Source organism: Hoplias malabaricus, chromosome X2, assembly GCF_029633855.1.
Source record: "Hoplias malabaricus isolate fHopMal1 chromosome X2, fHopMal1.hap1, whole genome shotgun sequence".
Classification (NCBI taxonomy): Eukaryota; Metazoa; Chordata; class Actinopteri; order Characiformes; family Erythrinidae; genus Hoplias; species Hoplias malabaricus.
The window spans coordinates 4,593,636-4,616,046 of NC_089819.1; the positions used below are offsets into that span (position 1 = coordinate 4,593,636).

A 22,411-nucleotide genomic window follows, 5' to 3' on the forward strand; every position below is an offset into this window, starting at 1 on the left:
GCTATGGTAGCCTTAGCCCTTTTCTCTCTGGAAAATGAATTCAGCATTTTCTCCTGGTACTGTAATAACTAGAGGATAAACCTCTGGCATATCCCTGTGTTTACGTAACCTTCTGCTACGCACAACACGCCAGATCAACACAAACCACCAGCTTCAGAACACACAAAGCCAATCAAATTTTTAATAACAGAGTGGGAAAGGAGATTTAACTTGTGAGGAATTCTATTATTACCAGATTAACTCTTTAATCCCAGATAATAATACAAACAATAACTGGCACAGGACTTATGTAATAAATGTATTATAATTATTTTAGAATTACAATAGATTCCCCCTTTTTATCCCACTTTTCTAATACACTTTATACACTGAACAGCCATTACATTAAAGCCACATCTTTGTTTCTACTTTCTTTGTCAATTTTATCAGTACCTCTTTCCATATGTACTCTTTGCTATTTTACACCTGCAGACAATAGTCCACCTGTTGCTCTGCACACTTTGTAAGCCCTCTTTCACAATATTCTTTAATGATTTGGACCTCCACATGACTACTACAGAGTAGGTAATATTTGTAGTGGATCACAGAAGGGACACTAACATTGTGCTGGTTTTGTTGTTGGTGTGTGTTACGCTTGTAAAAGGAGATCAGACACAGCAGTGCTGCTGGAGTTTTTAAAAAACGGTATCTACTCACTGGCCAATATTAGACAAACCTACCTTGTTGGTTACCCATTTAGATGTTTAGCCAGAGATATTAGCTCATTTGTTGCTGCTGATCTGTTTGTATTAGTCATACTCTGGTCTTTCATCAGTGGACACAGGATGCTGCCCACAGAATGATGAATAACACAAACTTTCAGCCAGGGAAAAGGACCTACACACAATTTACCCAAAACCATGCAGACACCACTTACACATATGGTCCATTTTGAGAGCTAAATATAGTTCAATTTGACTAACTACTCGTTTTGACCCTCGAGGGATTCAGACAGTAAATATGAGTTAGGACCACAATCACATTCATCTTCCTTCAATATTCTGCACATAACGGCCAAATAAAAGAAGAAAAAAAGAAAAGAAAAAGAAAAATAATTCAGAACAGCCTGTACCCCAAAAATTTCCCCTCAAGGCAGTTGTAGTTTTTCAAATGCCTCCCACAATCAAGATACAGTCAGTAGTCAATTTTCAAAGACTTGAATTAAATCCACTGAAACGTTCTAGATTTAATCGTTTTATTTATGACCAGAGTCAGATTTACCTGTGAACCTGCTGCTGCATTGTTGATCAGGTTATTGTTTGGGTTGGCGATCCAAAACGTAGACACAGCTCTAGAGAACACACACATAGAAGATTAAAGTGATAACTCTGAGAATATACAACTATAAAAAGGATCCCTCTCTTTCTTTGACATGTAAACACATTATTTCCATGTTAAAGTTTGGCATCTTTACCATAAATCTCTTTCAATTGTAGCTACAAAGTCTATTTACACTTGTACATTGTAACATTTTCTATGCTAAAATATTTTGTGTATGTTCATGAGAGTTTCATACTTGCACTCTGTGGCTGGTGAAGGAATATAGCCTTTGTGCACTCTGTCTCTGATCTCAGTGCACATGGTGTCATTGCGGTCAGTCGGAAGGATGGTGCCTGGTCTGGTCACTAAGCCCAGGTTGTGGAAGAATGTGTTCCTCTGCTCAGTACCGTCCTCCAGGAAAAAACAGTGCCCCAATGTGTCATGGGCAACAGTGTCCCTTACCTAATTTTAAAAAAAGCACAGCAGCCAAGGTCAAGTACTGTTTATCAACGCTGAACAACTTCTAGCCAAATAAATAAATAATTCACTGTATGAATTGAACAACTCATATGTTGCATTTAAAAGGTTGCAATACTATTAATGCTACTATTAATGTTATAATAATTGTTATATATATATGAATCTATATAGAACGAGTCTCACTTCTTGAATTGATTTACTGAAAGATATTCACTATTAGATGATATTCTAATTTACACACACACACACCTCAATAAATTTGAATATCATCAAATACTGAATTTCTTTCAGTAAATCAATTCAAAAAGTGAGACTCGTTTTATATAGATTCACTACAGAGTGATCTATTCTATTTATTTCTTTTAATGTTGAAGATTAGAAGATTATGCCGTACAGCCAATTAAAATGCATAAGTCGTTATCTCAGAAAATTTGAATATTATATAAGACCACTGTAAAAAAAATTTAATACAGAAAAAGTTGGCCTAGTGAAATGTACAGTAAATTCACTCAGTACTTGTTTAGGGCTCCATTTGCAAGAATTACTGCATCAATGTGGCGTGTCATGGAGGCGATCGGCCTGTGGCACTGCTGATGTGTTACGGAAGCTCAGGTTGCTGTGATAGCGGCCTTCAGCTCATCTGCATTGTTGGATCAGGTGTCTCTTATCTTCTTTTTGACAATAGCTGATAGATCCTCTATGAGGTTTAGGTCAGGTGATTTTGCTGGCCAATCAAGCAGTGATACTGTGGTTATTAAACCAGGTATTGGTACTTTTGGCAGTGTGGACAGGTGCCAAGTCCTGCTGCAACATGAAATCTACATCTCCGTAAAGCTTGTCAGCAGAGGGAAGCATGAATCGCTCTAAAATTTCCTGGTAGATGGCTGCGCTGACAGTGGACCAACACCAGCAGATGACATGGCTCCCCAAACCATCACTACTTCCTACTAGATCTCAAGCAGCTTGGATTGTGGAACTTGATTTCCAAATGAAAAATCAAGACTGAAAACAAGACTTTGGACCACTGAGCAACTTTCTGGTCCTTTTTCTGCTTGCCCTAGGTAAGACACTTCTGGCGTTGTCTCAGGGTCATGAGTGGCTTGACACAAGGAATGTGACAGTTGTAGCCCATGTCCTGGATATGTATGTGGTGGCTATTGAAGCACTGACTCCAGCAGCAATCCACTGCTTATGAATCTCCCCCAAATTTCTGAATGGCCTTTTCTTGACAATCTTTTCAAGGCTGCAGTTATCCATGTTTTCTACCATACTTTTTCTTTCCACTCAACTTTCCATTAATATGCTTGGACACAGCAGGAGGGTGTCAATGACTGCCTTCTGGATATCTGTCAAGTCAGCAGTCTTCCCTATGGTAGTGTAGCATACTGAACCAGACTAAGGGACCATTTTAAAGGCTTAGGAAAATTTTGCAGGTGTTTTGTGTCAATTATTCTAATTTTCGGAAACAATGACTTTTTCATGTAAGCTATAATCATCAACATTAAAAGAAATAAACATTTGAAATGGATCACTCTGTTTGTAATGCATCTATATATGAGTTTCACTTTTTGAAGTGAATTACTGAAATATAATAAAAGAAATAAATAAAAAAAACCTCACCAGCAAGCCATTGGTGGCGTGGATGGCGACGCAGCGAGAGAAGGAGTGGTGAATGGACAGAGAGTCGAGGTAGGTTGGCTGACTGTATCCCCCTCGCTGGTCTACATCTTCACACAGGTGGAAGTGGATGGGGTAACTGCCCCTGACTGCCTGCTGACCCATGTTCTTTAGCTCCACCTGAGACAAATGTACTGAGGAGAAATTACGCAGGATCTGGAGACAGAGACAGAGAATGTTGAGACACTACCTCTTCCACATGCTTAGTGTTTAGTTAAGGATTTGCAGACAAATGAAAGGAAGATCACTTTGAAGATGTCTCTTTTTGTCCACATCTCAACATCTCAATAGTGCTTATGGTTTCACATCACTGAATTCTGACATGGTAATTTGTTTTTGTAGTTAGGGGCTTAAGCACACAACCTCTCTCCCTTGGCAGGTGCAGACTGTTATTGCAGACATGGTTGGTTTCTTAATGAAAAATTTCTCTTTGTTTTAAAGTATCAATTTCCACAATTGCCAACTCTATATATAATGTCTTTTATGCAGATCTAAATGCAGATGTAAATGTATCAATTATTTCTATTTAAACACTGTCCAGTTACTGCCATTTTCCCTAATATTGCATCACTAGATTACATGTCATTTTGAGCCAAAACATCTGCTGGTCAAACATCCCTCCCCACAGTAGTAATAATGACAATGCAGGCATCTGTCTACTGATGTAAGAGAATTGGGAAATTTTTTTTTGTAATGTGTAGTGACATTTAGCGCCTTCACAGATCTCAGAGGAAAACATGTGCTAGCCTCCACCCTAATGACCCATATCATAGGAAAGAGTGAGTTACTGGCCAGAACTGGCAGTGACTAAAATGGGGGGGGGGGTGGAATTTGATTTAACTAAAAACCATAAACACATATTTTCCAAATAATCTGACCTTGACATGTCCTCCAAAGGTGTCATGGCTGAAGTACTGGCACCAGTTGTTAGCATAGCAGGAGCGCTCCATCTCTCCCTGGATCAGAATGTTTCTGGAAAGCAGAGCCACCTCCGCCCTCATATCCACTCCATCCACAATCTCACCCATGTGTGTGAACTGTGGCTTCCCTAAGACATACACAACATACACTGATTTTTGGTTTACAGTTTGTGGTTTGTGGGTCACTGCAGTGAGGATTTCATTGAACTCACCCACACAAACATTAGTGAGGTTAGGAACTGATTTGGAACGATCACAATTTATCACAAATGTGTCACATAGAGCTCTATCAAACCAGAGAACACCGTTTCACTGCGCCTCAAACCAAAGCTTGACAGTGAGCAAGGTTCTCTTAAGCTGAAGGTACACATCTGAACTAGGGATGCACCAATTTTGAATTTTTTGGGCAGATGCAATAACCGATAATTAACACCTTGAAGTAGCCAATACAGATAATAACCGATAATTTTATCTTTTTGTAATTAAAGCAAATTCATATGGGATTAAAGCAAAACAAATTCTTGTGTTCATAGGACAAACCTTTTCTTCAGTATTTGTACATTTCTGCACTTTTTAATTTTATCCTTTAAGTTTATTAGATGTAGTTCATTTATACTTTTATCAAAGGTTTAGTGGTGGTTCCACATGAATGGTTTCTAGAGGGGCACTAATTAGTGCAGCACCGGGTTTGTTTTGGAGAGCTAAGGTAAGTGGGGCACAAAGTTCAGCGTGAGCAACCGTGGGAGAGAGTGTGTTTGAGCAAGTGTTTGTAATCAGTAATAAATTCAGATGCTGAGTGACTCTATATCTATTATCATGTGTTTTAAATAAGGGCTCCTTCACTCTGGTGGTTGAGAGTATCTTACCGTCGTTCAGCCTGCTGTGTGTGGGTTAACATAACTATCTGTGTGCGCGTCGCTCATATTTTAAATTAGTTTTCACCAGTTTCCCAGAAACTGTTCTCTGCAGAAACTGTGAAAAATGGCCACATGGCAGACAATTTACAGGCACAAGCACAAAAAAAGGCACCAAGTTATTGGTCGTAATATCGGCCAAAATTCCAATATCAGACCAATGAAGGAAAACAATAAAAAAAATTTAAAAATGCACATAACGGCAAATAATATACATGCATCACTAATCTGAACATCTGTGGTTACAATGGCTGCACTTTCAAAACAGTATCTCTGAACATTTGCACACATGTGTTAAAGTGAACTAATTAACATACTTTTCCCTTAACCCAAAAAAAAAAGGGGGGGGGGTATATTAAAGAGAGACAGCTTTTGCCAAACTATTGTTCAAAAAGCAAAGAACTCTTAGCAGAGGAAAGTCTGAGTATCATTTCAGCCCCCAAGTCCAGACTTGGCAAAGTGAGTGACCAGAGTCGAGGAATGTAGAATATTTTAGGTCTGGAAGCAGAACAAATCTCATGGCAGAGTGGCATAAAATGTCTTGGCTGTTGTTAAAACAAGCCACAGGACACGTAAGGACTTTGCACGGTTTTATAAACATAAACATTCAAACTAATCTGTGTACAGGTCAGTGTTGCCTACTGCCAAGTGCCTCTGGTCACAGCAGTTCACATTTCAGACACTCCTCATTGAGATTTACTTTTCTCTTTTAACAAACCAGCAGAACAGTTGAATACACAAGGATTCTCAAGAAAACAAATGTTTCACTTTTATTAAGCGCCAAAACCGTAGTAAACACCATCATTAAGAAATAGAGGAGTAAGTTCACTGACAGGTTGCTGTTACAGAACTACTCTATGGGCAGGGGATCCTTTCAACTCTTGGAAGATGGAGGAGGACTGACTGAGTCACATATACAATGTATGGGTCTATTCAATTATTGCAATTCTAGTTTTTCATGTACAGTTTGTTTGTTTTTTTAACCCCAATGCCTAATGGACTCTGTTTCCACACTATATTCTTATGTATAAGATCTTATATAAGGTCATATAGGTATATTCTAATGGCCAAAATTATTAATGGTAAAAAAAACCATTCCTAGTGTATCACACAAATACATATCCAGACATCAGTACATCCCCCATGTCTTTTCCTGTCCCAAAGGAAGATTCATCCATTTCAGTCAATACAGTATCATGAGAAAAAATCCCTTATCTACTTTGCCAGCAGCTGTGGTTTATTACATTGTTTGACTAAACTGAAAGACTGGTATCCACTTATATATGTCCCTGAGGCTTATATGTTCAAAAGCTGAGAAACAATTCAAACATTCCAGCTGTAAACACAGTGGGGTTTGGGCAGAAGGTAATAAGCAGTAAAAATTAGCAGAAGAAAAAAGGAAAAAAAAAAAAAAGATGATTTTGTCCTCTCCTAATGCATGGATAAGGCATACACTCGTGATCTTGGAAGGAGAACATTGATGGATATAGAGATAATTCAGATAGATCAGGGGTCCCCAATCCTAGTTCTGAAGATCTACCACCCTCCAATCCTTACTGACCACACCTGGTGTAGGTAATGAAGCATATAATGGGTGTCTGAATTATAGTTTCTATCTGAAAATTCTCTGGCTATAGTCAAACACACCTACGCACTGTTACTATCAACACATTTCCAACAATCTCTATGTGGGATCTATTTATTTATAATAAATAATGCATAAACTCCATATATACAGTCAATCACTTTCGATAGTATTCCAAGTTATATTTCATTCATTTATTCATTGTCCGCTTATCCAATTCAGGGTCGCGGTGGGTCCGGAGCCCACCCGAATCACTGTGCACGAGGCGGGAACAAATCCTGGAGGGGGCGCCAGTCCTTCACAGGGCGACACACACTCACATTCACACCTATGGACACTTTTGAGTCGCCAATCCACCTACCAACATGTGTTTTCGAACCGTGGGAGGAAACAGGAGCACCCGGAGGTGTATAACACAAGTAACACAAATATAACACAAGTTATATTTGAAAGAGTAATAAAATGTAAAAATTGCAGCGCAGGAGGCTACATACACACTAGGACTGAGCAGTATCACATTCTACCATAGTGCTTTACTGTTTCAAAGCATGTCTGTTGTGCATAGTAAAACTGACAAGGGTGTGTTTACAAGTTTGTGTGTTGCCGTGTGGTAGTTCTGGTTTGGGCAAAGTTTATTCGTCCTGAAGTAGATTGTGGACCAGGCAGAATGGGATGTGGGGTTAGCTAACAAATCTTCGCTTGCTATTTTATTTTTCTATTTTTCTATTCTTCATATCAGTGCATGATATCAGCAGCCAGTAACGTTAGTACTGTTGACATTTATGTCTGGGAGTCAATAAAAAGATGGGTCTGTTTCTGTTGGGGTGCTCACATTTCATTGTATATTATCAAATTGCCCCACCCTAGACCCTATTTGTTACAGCAAACAGATTGGTTTTTGCTGTTGGAGAGTACAGTACAGTTGTACAAGCTGCTATTCATGGTAGTGTGTTAAATTACAAACATCTGACTGCATGAGGAAGAGGCACAAAATACACATATGTTATGCTTTGTCATCCATTTCCCATCAGGATTATCTAGATTATTATTATTTGTTGAATTATTTTTTCAAACAGACAGCCTCAATCTCACCTTGTATTCGGACCTGTCTCTTGGTGCAGTGTGGACAGGGCAGCAAGGTGAACTCCTCAGCCTGGTGCATGGAGTAGTCTGTGCTGGCCACGACGATCCGCTCCCCAGGTCTCCAGCTGCTGACGTCATCCTGCAGGGTCAGAACCACCTGGTCCACTGCGTCCACCTGGAACCCGGATATGGGGAAACCTTTCAGAGAGATAAAGGAAGGGTTTAGAGGCTCGATTAAACACCATGAATTTTTTGATATGTAGGGACAACGGGACAGAATGGGGGTTAAAAAAAAATGGTGTCACAGTCATAAAATGTGTCATAAATATGTATAACCGAGATAATAATTTCAGATTTTTTTTTTAGGTTTATGGTGCTTTCATGGTGTTTTTTTTTCCTGTTACAAGTGAATGGATAGTTTTTTTTAAACGATAGAAAAATCAATGTCGTGATGATTATGATATTCTGATTGTCTTTGTAATGATGTCATGCAGTCACATGGGTACGTTCATTACACGTCACTTAGGCACAGAGAAAGGTACGGTGGAAATTTGCTCCTAAGGAGGAGTGACTTCGGTCGTGTGGAGGTGGTTTGAATATAAAACATCAATATTCTGTATATATTTTATACATTATCAGAATCTTAGGTAAGTTACATTTTACAACATTTATTTTAAACATTTCTTTTTTATTCTGAATGTTTGAAATTGAGGCGGCACGGTGGCGCAGCAGGTGGTGTCGCAGTCACACAGCTCCAGGGGCCTGGAGGTTGTGGGTTCGATTCCCGCTCCGGGTGACTGTCTGTGAGGAGTGTGGTGTGTTCTCCCTGTGTCCGCGTGGGTTTCCTCCGGGTGCTCCGGTTTCCTCCCACAGTCCAAAAACACACGTTGCAGGTGGATTGGCGACTCGACAGTGTCCGTAGGTGTGAGTGTATGAGTGAATGTGTGTGTGTGTGTTGCCCTGTGAAGGACTGGCGCCCCCTCCAGGACGTATTCCCGCCTTGTGCCCAATGATTCCAGGTAGGCTCTGGACCCACCGCAACCCTAAAATTGGATGGATGGATGTTTGAAATTGTTAGATTTGTACGAAAATAAAATGTTATTAAACATAATTTTAATAAGAAATTATAAATATTATTAATTTAATATAATTAATAACATATTACTTTGTTCCAATTGTGTGTTCTTGAAATGAATGAAGGTGTTTTTCAGGGCTTTATTTATATTGCCTAGAATATCGTTATCAACAAAACACCCTGAAATACTGTGGTATTATTTTAGGGCCATATCGCCCACCCCTACCGCCACCTACTGTACTGAAATATAAACAGCTTACTGTGTGCATGTTACAGAAAATTGGAATGTTAACAATTTTTGTGAAATTACCTCAAACAAACAAATTGCAGTGGGAAAAAAAGCTGGGTAAAAATGACTGGCGCCTTTTATTTTTTTTATCTCCCCAGGCCTAGTCTGAGCTGGTGCTTCAGCTATTAATATTCCAGATAGATCATAGACAGATCAAATAGAGAAACAGAGAAACAAAACTGACGTGTGAATACCATAAAATATGCATGGCATTGAAACAGCCAACAGTAGATTTTAAACAGAAAGGAACGTGTCCTCAAATTCATAGCATTTCACTGCAAGCTGAAGGGTTATTTAAGAGTCTAAGAGTTGCGTGTGTACTGAGAGTTTGAGGAGGGGCTTCGGAATGTTTGCTGCTACACCTTCACACGCCCATCTGAGTGTGCTGTCCCCCAGGTGGGTGTGCAATAAATAGATTAAAGTTCTTTGAGAAGGCATGCACAAAATAATATCCTGCAGCTGAATGCAGTCATCTAATAAACATCCACAGTACTGTTATAATACAACAATGCCGTGCCATAAACACGCCTCATTTCTGACCACTGAGGCATTCTTGGATGGTTCTTTTGGATGGTGGACAACTCTCAACCTAGTGGCAGCAGTGAAAACGTGGGAAAACTCCAGCCACAACAGTGTCTGATAAACCCAGCAACATACAGGACACGGACACATCAGTACAGAGGATGATCCACCACAAAAGAGCAGTCTTTGGTTTAAAACTGACCATTACAGACAGAGGGAGCAGGGCTAATAAACTGTGCAGCAACCAATAAACGATAAAAACTGCAAAAACACCTGGGAGCATTTCAAATCCACAAAAACAGCGACAGTAGTTGTAATGTGATAGAATATGCCACAAAAGGAACATTCCTAGACCAGCACAGCTATACTTTAAAGCTGAAACAGACCAATGTGGTCAGTGAGGGCCCTGTGAACACTGGTCCTGTCACTGCAAGCCGTCACATAGTCAGCCCAACTCCAGTCACGCTAATCACTCGCTGATAATAGCTGCTCACTTGGTCATCTACAAGTCCAAATAGCGAGAATCGGATGCATAGAGATGCCTTTGTTTCTCAGCAATGCAGGAAAAGCTTCCTAGAGCTAGAGAGGTCACTACAACTACCCTGGAGACAGCTCTCTGACCGGACAAAGGAAAAAGCTTCACTATGCACTAATTAAACAGTATAAGTCTTATTCTCTGAAGGAGTATTTAAAGAATTGTTATTTAAAAACGTTCTGATCCTGAATAAGGTCAGTTAAAGCTCTTTTACATATTTAAAAAATTACAGATGTGTCATAAATCTTTGAGTTAAATGTTCTTTTAAACAATGGCAAACTTAACCATGAAGAAGAATTATAGATTCTGCATCAATGCATGTGTTCAATTATTTCTTGAATCATTTCATGAAAATCATTGAAGTGAATGGTGACAGGTGAATTGATGCCAAATAAGCCGCATATCTCCAGCCTGAAAAATGTTGGCGTTTCAATATTTGTCCTAATATTGTTGGTCGAGAGTTCAAGAAAACTGCTCTCTCTCTCTCTCTCTTTATGGTGGGTAGAATAGTGCCTTCTACGCTCATTATACCAGCTAAAGCAAGTTACGAAACCAAAAAACAAACAAACAAATAAATAAATAAATAAATAAATAAATAAATACAACCCGAGAACAGCAGTTTGAAAAGATGTGATGAAACGTAAATGAATTTGAATGTGATTTTGTCATGTAGGCAACTACTAAAAGTGACAAAATTCTGCCAAACATATCACCATGGTTTAAGAGCCATACCATTCCTCCACTCGCTGTAGGCTGACACAGAGAAACGCACACCGTCGACAGTTACAAAGTCTCGTCGTGCCAGGGCCCTGCCTCCGGTGTCATGGTTCTCATGTTCTCTGGTGTCTTCAGTGCACGAGCCATTTCCTCCACCAAGTATTGACACCAGAGCCCACGCTTGCCTGAGAGAGAGAGAGAGAGAGAGAAAGAGAGAGAAAAAGAGAGAAAGAGAAAAAGAGAGAGAGAGAGAGAGAGAGAAAGAGAGAAATAGAGAGAGAAAAAAAGAGAGAAAGAGAGAAAGAGAGAGAGAGAGAGAGAGGTGTTACAATTTAAAATACACTATTGCAGTAATCATAATCTCCATTTACAAGAAACGTCAGAGTGGTTAAATAAGATCCTACGTGCCTGTAGGCTTCTGAAAGATTATGACAAACAGTTACATATAAAAACAGACAGAAGACCAGATATAAATTCACAAATGTCACCTAATGGAACCAAACTAAAATTAAATCATGGGAAGTTTATTAGAAGGCGAAGGAACATAGCAAAAGCTGTTTCAAATCTATGAGCCCTGTTTCAGGAAATGAGATCAAACAAGGAAATGGAAAAACATAAGGACAGAAATATTATATCAACATATATTATTAGTATATGCTAATATAAGGGATTTTTTTAGCTATTGCATTACTCTGTCACAAACTCTTTAACTCAATATGGAGGTATGATGTCTTGCTTTCATCAGGTACTCTAAACAATTTGAACAGATTTTTAAAAGCCTGGGCATCTCACACTTCTTACCTGATTTTATTTATCTTTTTGATAAATTGGGAGTGAAATAAATGAGCATCATATACTGAACATGGAATGACTACCTTTCACAAGGTGAAACTGCTACTGAGGTGCTACTGAGGCAATGTTGAACAAGGTCTCATGAAATCACACAAACTTGCATACATTTCTGTTACATGGAAATGCAAATAAAAACAACAAAGCTGGCATACTGACAAGCTGTAGTACTTATTAGCATTTGCACAGGCGTAAAGTAAGATGCTAATCGGTAAAACACTTTTCTGTGAGTAGAGAATGCACACTGTAGTGAGTATGAGTTTTGGAATTTACACTGTACAGACACGGACCCCACTACACACATGAACACCTCATCAATTTTCTTCATTTTTTTATTTATTTTTTTATTTTTGGCTGTGTTTGTTTGGGTTTCCATGTTCTCATTGGCTGTTGAGAGAAACTGTTCAGACTCACCTCAAAAAGAATATCTTCTGACTGGTGTATACTTCAATAGGAATGCAAAAAATCTGGGTCTGTGCCCTTCAGACACTACAGATTTTGGTTTATTCAATTGTCATTGAGAAAATCATGTAAAGTAGAGCCCACTAACATGGACTCTAACAACTGTATGTTTAGAAGTACACTATGGCAGCACAGGTCATCAGAACACCGGAGCTGAACTTGGGCACAAAGTCATGCAAGGTGTGTCCCAAAACCTAGTGAGCTGTCTAGGTAGGCACTGTTAACGTAGACAGTGTTCTAACGGTCATATGTCCTCATGAGGTAGATTACTGAGGCACTTGTTAGAAAGCGACTGCGTCATGGCTTGTTCCCACCCACCGCACACAACTGCTGTATTTTTTTTTACCTCAGCGGCTATTGTTGCCTCAGTGTCTGTGATTCTATTCTTTTTGTTTTTAAAGGGTTTTTAATAATTCTTGCTCTGGGAGAAGAGCGAAATTGACTGGAGTTGTTCTTGCATTGCATCCTGGGATTGCCTTCGCGGCTAAGGAAGGGTTCGATGCTGCCTTAGAATTTGGCCAAATTAAGATATCTTAGTTGACATCATAATGAGGCGTCTAAGAATTGGGACAGCCTACGTGTCTACAGTACAGATTTAGATATTATCTTCAATGTCTGGTTTTGCTTACAAATCATCAAGTTATGTCTTTAGAGGTGTTTGAGCATTGAGACTGATTTCACAACAACTAAAATAAATCCATCCATCCATTATCTGTAACCGCTTATCCAATTTAGGGTCGCGGGGGGTCCAGAGCCTACCTGGAATCATTGGGCGGAATACACCCTGGAGGGGGCGCCAGTCCTTCACAGGGCAACACAGACACACACACATTCACTCACACCTACGGACACTGTCGAGTCGCCAATCCACCTGCAACGTGTGTTTTTGGACTGTGGGAGGAAACCGGAGCACCCGGAGGAAACCCACGCGTACACGGGGAGAACACACCAACTCCTCACAGACAGTCACCCGGAGCGGGAATGGAACCCACAATCTCCAGGCCCCTGTAGCTGTATGACTGCGACACTAACCTGCTGCGCCACCGTGCCGCCCAACTAAAATAAATTTTTAAAAAAATCTCTAATAACCCCCACTGATGAACATGCTGGTGTTAATGATAAATGAGTACCTATTAAAGGCTGAAAGTTGGACTTCCCCTGTTACCAAACCACAGATACCACACATCACAAGCACGATTACTAATTAGTTTCATCTCAAAGACTTAAATAACAGATAAGAGATTAAAAGGCACATGAATGAACACTGTGTGGATTCTAAACTGGACTGGACAATATAATCTTTAGCAATCTTTACATTTATATTATGGCTAACACATATGCCCCAGTTCTCATAAGTGATTCATATCTGCTTCTTCGCTGGCCACTAACAACAAGCGATCTCACACTCTCTCTAGGCCACATACCAAAGAGTGACATGCAGTTTTGGGAAAAGCAGGAAGCTAAAGCTGTGACTAAAACCAATGGTGACAAATCGCTTTCATGAGAAGCTTGAGCTTTAAGAGGAAATTAAACCCTGATGCAAGTTTTTACAAGCTAGTTAAATGTCTCAAGCTTCTGGAATTAATGCTACCGCTGTGGCTTCACACTAAAAGTGATTTGAATGGTGTTAATTTTATTCTTGGTCACAGCTGCACAGTCTAATTTAGGCTATTTGTCCAGTAGAGTTGTACAGTAACAACACATTGCTCAGTAAAGGAGGTTTTCCTCATTAACTGCTGTTTCCAAAAGAGAAAACAAGAATACATTTCTCTGAAGGTTATATAAAGCTCAAATCAACCGAACAGAAACTGTTTCCAGTAATTACCCAACTCCTGACGAAGCCAATAAACTGAGCTCCACTTCTAATTACGTCTCAGTTCTAATTAAGCCTTAAGGCAGAACTAATAAAGCTGTATATGCGCGGAGGTCAAGGCTCTGTCAGACCCCTCTGCCAACTCTTCAGGAAGCATCACTAAAAATATAATCCAGAAAGCAACTGCCTGGCTTTTTAATTTTACATTTTTTAATGCACATGCAGAACAATTTTGTGTAGCTAGTGTACCTAGTGTCTTTAGTTTCCCTCACTGTGATATCCAATACGGCTATTGTGTAGTATTAGCATTAGGCGTCCTTGAGGTGTCATTCAATGCTGATGCTAGCATTACCAAGTCTAAATTCATCAATGTACCTTTATGCAGCAAAAAATAGCCCCCCCCCCCAAACCATTTTTCTTCCATTTGAACTAGATAAAAAAATTAGCCAGATTTACCCAAGTTAAAACCTTTAATCAAGTTAAACCTTACTAACCATAGTTTTTCCTGAAAGGTAAAAAGCAGTATTTTCACTTTCAACAACCAAACTGAATGGAATGAAGTCATTTTTACTGGATGAATGAATGAACGGACAGAAGGATAGACAGGGGATACATAAATCTTTCCAACGTGCTCCTAAATTCCATACAATTTTTGATTACTGGACATATGCAAACTGGTGGAGTTTGCTCTGCTCTGAAACAGCAGGAAAATCTTCAAACAACCCACTACCGAAGATGAATGACCCCTGGATCATAACCATAAAACATCAAAAACACCTTTCAAACGCTGCCAATCACACTGCTTTTTTTTTTATTATCTAAAACAACATGATATACAAACGATTGCTTCTCTGGCCAAAGCTCTAATGGCCTGGTCTTTTTCCAGAGAAGCTTTGGTCACATCAAAGCAGAGCAGTAACGGCCATTTCCTGAAGTAGAATACGAAGAGCCACCCGGGTATTTGACTGAATGTTCACATGAAGAAGCGGAAAGCCTTGACTTGGATGCTTCATTAACTGACAGGAAAGCAAATGACTACAAGTTCCACGACTGCAGATGCACAAAGAGTGTCCAGGGAAACAGATTTTAAATGGGGGCGGAGTTATACTGAGGGATTAGAGGGTCTTTGTGTGAGTTTAATGGATGGCCAGTGGTAACACTGACTGTGTGCAGGGTCAAGTTCAAATCTGCAGGGTCAGAGGTCAAAATGAGCCTGCATTCCTGTCCTCCAAACAGCCGCGCAAACAATGACTTATTCTTTTTAATCTTTCACAATGCAAATATACAAGGAGTAGCACATTGTTCAGTTTTGGATAATCATAATGAAGCACTTTGCAGAGATTTTGTAGTCATCAAGACATTCACTTGAGTGTCTGAGCAAATTATATCTGTGGGGAAAATAAGAAATTAAAACATTTGCTGTACATTTGGACATAAAATATCAGTGTAACCTCAAACACAGGGGCTTCCATGCACTGACTAAGCCTTGCCCCACAAAACATACCTGAACTAACATGAACAGGTTATTATCTGACAAAGAACATTCATTTTAGTCTTATATTCCAAAATATTTGTGAGTGTGAGGTGGTATCGGATTTTAATGTGTAGTATAAAATGGAGAGGACAGGAACCACACCCTGTTTGGGGTTGTAGGTGGGAGGGTGTGAATGTGTGCATGGAGTTCTGGCCGGTGTGTGTTGCGTAACTCTGAAGACACACAGTGCCAGATGTTTCTGTTTTTGGAGGGCAAGCTGGCAAAGCCCAACACCAAGCAGGTCTTCAATTGTTTGTAGCAGTACAAGAAAGTTGAGGCAGCCTAAACGAGGAAGGAGAAGTGTGTGTGTGTGTGTGAGAGAGAGAGAGAGAGAGAGAGAGAGAGAGAGAGAGAGAGAGTAAAGAGAAAAGCCAGATAAAGATAACTACTTAACAAGAAGCACATTCAACGGCTTAAACATGTGTGTTTGCACAGTGGCTGTAAAAATTTGAGTGGTGTGAATGTGTCTGATTTCCTGTATTTCACTCCTCTGTGTGTGTGTGTGTGTGTGTGTACATCCTGCCTCTTTCTTCCTCTCCTTTCATGCAATTACAAACAACACAATGGTACTGAAATGTGTTCAAGCTTCTACACTGCTTCACACACAATGTCTCTGAAATGAAACTTCCACAATCTGAACTTGATTCATTTCCATCTTTTCCACTAAACCATGGCTGCAGGAGGTTTAAATAAACATCTGGATTTTCCACATCTCTGGGGCAGAGGGGGATGCTGTATCTGGGTTGTTAAAGTTCAGACCTCATTCATTGTGTCAGGAAATACATGCATCATTAAAATAAATAAATAAATAAATAAAATAATTTATTACAAGGAAAGAAAACGACAAATATATGGCTTTTTTCACAAATCTAATTCACAGTCCTCGGCCTGACCTTCTGACTTTAGTTTTGCTCTGAAAGCTAAAGTTGCTCATTTTAATAAATTCTAATAAATTAACCAACAAACTGCAGGGCTATAAAAGCAATATTTGCTTCAAAAGCGTTTAGTAATGTGTCTGACATTCCAAAAAATTTTATTATTCAATTTAGTCTCATGGTGACGTATCACAAAGAGAATATGTACTGCTTGGCTTTGGTACAATACACTGAAAACTAGAAACCCCCTTCTAAAACACACACATTCCTCTAGCCTGGCTCTTTTCATCTCAAGTTTAATCAGTAATACAGGTTAGCTAGCAAGACACTATTACTAGATAAGAGTCCTTATTTTTCCCCTTAAAAAGGATATATTTTTACCTCCTGTACCGATTTCTGTGCACACGAGATATACATAATACAGACTTATATAGAGCCCGGTGATTTCAGAGATGCAGAGGAAATGGACTGAATCACAAAAACGGAATTCAGATATAAAAACTGAAATGCACAGTTTTTGAAATTGATAGTCTTTATATACTTTTTTTTTCATTTTAAACAAACACACAATTCACCACACTTAGATCTGAGTGACGTGGTTGGCATGATGTACTGTTAGCCCCCGATGCAGGCCTCTGGAATGAACAACGGCCAGAGTGGAATCAGCAAATGGTCGATTTGAATGTTAAAACTTTATAGCATTTACTAAGATCTCGTAAAGTTTGCTTGTTGTAGACGATACTTGTCTATTGCTAAATCATAACAGCAATTTCAATTTTGTTGTTATTTTATTAAAAAAAAAAAAAACTTAAATGAAGATTGAAACCCCATAAAAGCAAAAATGGGAAGAAATAAATGGGAATTTGTGGGAAAAAAAAACAATAACGCCCAAAGTAAATTCTTTACTTTAAGGTGTCTTTTCAGCCTTATTTTAGTACCTTGATCAACAATGTTGGGTCCGAATTGGTCCAAGTTGTAAGATGAAAGTAATCATTTTTAAATTTATCCCGAGCACTTTCCAAACACACTGTAGTAGACCGTGAGTGTCTCATTTGAATTCTACTGACTCTAGGTAAATGTGCTGTTGGAAAACCAATTTGATTGCCATGAAAACAATCCAGTCAGCATTTTTCCTACACAAATCCTGGAAATGCATCTGCCTGACCTTCCAAAGGAGATTTTCCTGTAAGAATGCACAAAGCGGAAACACAGAGAGGCTTTCTCAGGAACATTTTCCATGAAACAAGCAAGAAAGGAAAGACCCAAATACGTTACGACTGTGTAGTACAGAGCAATGAACCTATTAGACGCTTATTACAGTGCGCGACCTGGCTCGGTAGTCCTGGGGCCACTTCAAGCAAACGCCTCAATGGGTTCCACATTGACGGGCCTGGCAGAGCAGCTCAATGTGTCCTGCACATTTTGTCCGAGATAACTAAGTCCAGTAAACTTGGACGTCAGTGAGATGGAACAACGGGGCACCTCCTGTGTCCAATCAAAATAATTTTAAATGCTACCCACTATCAAGGAAAACACATTGGAGAAAGATGGGAGTAAGTTTGGTTTCCACTTGCTACTTCTCCCAGAAGTCTAATAGAACTGCTACATAAACACTGTTCAGAACAAGGACTGCCAATTCTGTCTAGGAATCTTCTGTCCTTCTGCCTGGTCGTTGACTCACAAAGACGTATTACACATGACAATGGATTATTGTTACTCATTTATTCATTGTCTAAAACCACTTATCCAGATCAGGGTCACGGTGGGTCCGGAGCCTACTCAGAATCACTGGGCACAAGGTAGGAACACACGCAGGAGGGAGCGCCAGTCCTTCGCAGAGCAACACACACATTCACTCACACCTACTGACACTTGAGCCGCCAATCGACCTACCAACATGCGTTTTTGGACTGTGGGAAGAAACAAGGGCACCCTGAGGAAACCCACGCGGACACGGGGAGAACGCACCAAACTCCTCACAAACTTAACCCACAACCTCTCTGGAGCTGTGACTGCGACACTACCTGCTGCGCCGGACAATGAACAAAACTATCCAAATCATATATTATTATAACTACTTGCCAAGTAAGATCTCCACTTTTGAAATGAGATGCTCTTGAAGCATCACAGATTTCTCCGACACCATAGAATCATCCACAATTTTATTCATCTCAACATGCCAATTTCTTATAGTTTCATACTAATTCATTCAAACCCATGAATGTGCAGTAAGCTCGGCATAACAGTAGAATGATCTTGTGAGCTGTAACTTCAACTAAAATGTAAAGTCATTTCCACCTATAATATGGCAACATAACTATATCAGAGATCATCAGATCTATATTCACCTGTACTTGAGGTCCTTGACATAGGTGCTGCCCAGAAGTTCCTGAATGGTGTTCTTGGTGTCTTCCAACAGGCTCTTGACAGCCGAGTCCCCCACAGCCAGTGTGACGATGCGCCCAGCTGGCAATGATTTCAGCAGCTGGTCGAGCCTCTTGCTGTCATTGAATAATTCATGAGTGTCAAAACGCTCTGTGTACAGCCGGGCTCCGCTGTCCTGGTCGAGGACTCTCAGGTTTATCCCTCTACTGAAGTTCTTCTCAAAGCCATAGCTAGCGTTGTTAAGGCCTGTGGCTGGCACCGTTCGACTCAGGAAGGTCCAGGACGTTCGCTCTAATCCATGGAGCTCCAGGATGCCCCCAGCTCGAACGCCCACAAACTTGCGGCCAAAAATAGGCACTTCTGGTATTGAGTTGTCATCTGAGCGGCCCACTAGTGAGATAGTTGCCTGGGAGCGATAGTGGCACTTGGGGCCACCGATGTAAAGGGCACCCCCATCCTCAATTAGAATGTAGTGGGTGCGTAGGGTTATGTTCCTTGAGCCATCCTTATTGTCTGCAAAGACCACCATTCCTAAAAACATTGACAATGAAGGTTAAGAGTTTGGTCAGAATTACCCTTTGCAAATGCAGTTTACCAGCTAAGATGAACTAAATGCTTTACCACCGTCTGTGGCAGTATAGGTACCATGCACAGACACAGACACAGAGACAGATACCTCGCAGTTTTGCAGAAAAAAAAGAAATTAGGATCACATCAAATTGATGTGGCATTGAGGTAATCAGCCTGTGGCATTGCCTGGGAGTTATGGACGCCCAGATTTCCTTGATGCTTGCTGTCAGCTCTTCTTTGTTGTTGGGTCTGGTGGCCCTCATTTTTCTCTTGAGAATACCTATGAAAGTATTCAACTTTTCCATGATATTCTAATTCTTTGGAATGGGTCTGTATGTATATATACACAAACACACATACATATAAATATATACATAGTTCAGGGTCGTGATGGGTCTGGAGCCTACCCGGAATCATTGGGCACAAGGCAGGAATACACCCTGGATACGTCCAAGTTCATACGTCTTAGTTTTGTCCCTAATCATTGAGCAATCAGGTAGCAAATATATATCAGGTGTGTATATATGATATATATTTACTACCTGATTGCTCAATGAGTAGGGACTAAACTAAGACATATGAACCTTGCAGAGTTTGCAGGTACAATGCAGTGGAAAAATCACCATAGATTTTTCATGTTTGAGGATTGCACTAAAAATATAAATTAACCTCACTTAGTTGTTCAAATACACATAGTTCAGGGCAGTGGTCAACACTGGTAACATCAACCACATGGCAGACCAAGGTTCAATTCATTGATGATAAAGCACACCACACCACTTCAAAAAGAGTTTATGGGTAACCCTGCGTTCACACCGGCTGTGACACAATGTGACATAGGAGCTAGAGTTCGCTCATTTTCAATGACAGCTGGCGAGTTCCGGCAACACAAGGCAAACTGAAGGCTGGTGACGTGAAGTTGGCAAAGTCAGCAACACAACAAAGTTTAATTCATATAAGTTAGGGGCAAAGTGATGTGTCAATAGCCGATAGGAATTCAGCATTGCAGCATCTCCGACACTGCGCCATTTAAACAGTGGCAACCAAAGTTCAGCGAATCCACAAACACCACCAGGAGATGAGCATTCAGAAATTTGGGCGACAAGAGGCGAAAAAATCACTGCCAATGTGAACGCACAGTAGGACACTTAATATTACATTCGCCTACCTTGGCAAAATTCATTCATTCATTCATTATCTGTAACCCATATCCAGTTCAGGGTCGTGGTGGGTCCAGAGCCTACCTGGAATCATTGGGCGCAAGGCGGGAATACACCCTGGAGGGGGCGCCAGTCCTTCACAGGGCAGCACAGACTACCTTGGCAAAATGATTAAGATAAAAGTATCTACCAAAGCCATGAATGTGAAAGTAAAGGTAAATACTAGCTAACAATCAGTAAGCATCATATCTCAAAATTATTAAAGTTACACCAATCTAATCAGCAACTATGTCCAATTACAGATTGTTCAAGACGAACACATATCCATCAAGATCAGTGAAGCAGTCTGTACATCTTGTTACTCTGTTAGGACAAAATTGCACCACTGCTGTTTTTTTTTTTTAAAGATTCCTTTGTTTCTCCTTTACTGAGCCCAGAGTTAGGAATTCAGACCTCACCTCCCGACTGGATTGTGAGGGATTTGAGGGTGGCTGAGGCAACCAGTCGGAAGTGCTCTCCTCTGCCCACCACCACAGCCTTCTTCAGGTCCTGCCCCGGCCTCCAGTTGCTCAGCCTGGGATTGTGATCTGGACAGTTCTCTACAAACAAACAAACAGAAACATGATGTTACCAGACTTGCAGCTCGTATTGTGTAAGGCAGGAGGACCAGAGTTATTCATTATATGCTTGACCTTGTGTGGCAGAGGAACAGGAGTTGCCCTGTGTTCACTGGGCATGGCTAGGTTTCAGAAGAGGATTGTGGAGAGTTTACTGAGACAAACACATGCAGAGCTATAGGCAAAAATACGTAAACACTAAACACGTCAAAGAGCTTCATCTGGATTTTCCAGAGATATTAAATAACAAGTTGCCTTCCAAGTAATTGACCTTCATTCTGAATTTTGTGCATAATTCCAACTCTAATAAATAAAAAAAGACTCGCAATACCGACATATGACTTCACATATGAAATTAACTCCTGATCAATTTCACCTATTTATTTCCTTACTGACTAAATTCTCATATCATAACTTCTACAACTTTTTAGGTCCTTGCTCTCTCGTCTAGTACAGTCTAAACTTTAACAGATAGTACCACTGGTCTGGTTAATGTCTGGAGGAATTTCAGTCTACAATGTATGACTTCAATGTCTCTTCTAAGAGGGTGAAGACAAGCATTTGATTCCCTGAGGCACATGATATCAAACACAGTGCCATTAGTGCTCTGTCACCGAACCGCCCTACGCAACGGAGGAAAGAGCCGACTGCTCAGGTCAGTGAGTCAGCACCAGCTTACACCCCTGGACCAATTTGGAGCCCCAAGTACAAACACATCCCTCCCTCCAGTTCTCCTTCAGAATTTCAGCCCCAAGTTCAAGCACACGTGGTGCCAAAGTAATTCCATTGGGAAAGCCTCTCCACCCCTGCCCTGCTCACAAGCATGAATGCTCCCTGTTGCTGAAAGGCTGAAACATTGTTGTATATCAGTCTGAGCCACTTGGTGTGCTTTGAGAAAAAGCAAATCATCTTGCAGGACTGGTAACAAAGACATTTAGGAACTGCATCACAGGGGTGATTAGCACCAAAAACACCATTATTAATTCCGCCTCTACTAAAATGCTCATTGTATACACTTCACTTCACTTGAATCAAATTATTTTCTGTATT

General features: G+C 40.2%; 1 protein-coding gene across 1 annotated transcript in view; it reads right to left on the reverse strand.

Moving 5' to 3' along the window:
- The window catches only part of LOC136676856 (cell surface hyaluronidase-like), a 50,227-nt gene that overhangs the window by 22,886 nt on the left and 4,930 nt on the right, over window positions 1–22,411 (reverse strand). Inside the window, exons 3-10 of the mRNA XM_066654123.1 lie at window positions 21,203–21,343; window positions 18,978–19,545; window positions 11,112–11,281; window positions 7,968–8,156; window positions 4,335–4,504; window positions 3,400–3,612; window positions 1,556–1,761; window positions 1,261–1,330 (exon numbers count right to left, since the gene is read on the reverse strand). Of these exons, the coding sequence (XP_066510220.1) occupies window positions 1,261–1,330; window positions 1,556–1,761; window positions 3,400–3,612; window positions 4,335–4,504; window positions 7,968–8,156; window positions 11,112–11,281; window positions 18,978–19,545; window positions 21,203–21,343 (1,727 nt within the window). The remainder of the gene's footprint in view (window positions 1–1,260; window positions 1,331–1,555; window positions 1,762–3,399; window positions 3,613–4,334; window positions 4,505–7,967; window positions 8,157–11,111; window positions 11,282–18,977; window positions 19,546–21,202; window positions 21,344–22,411) is intronic.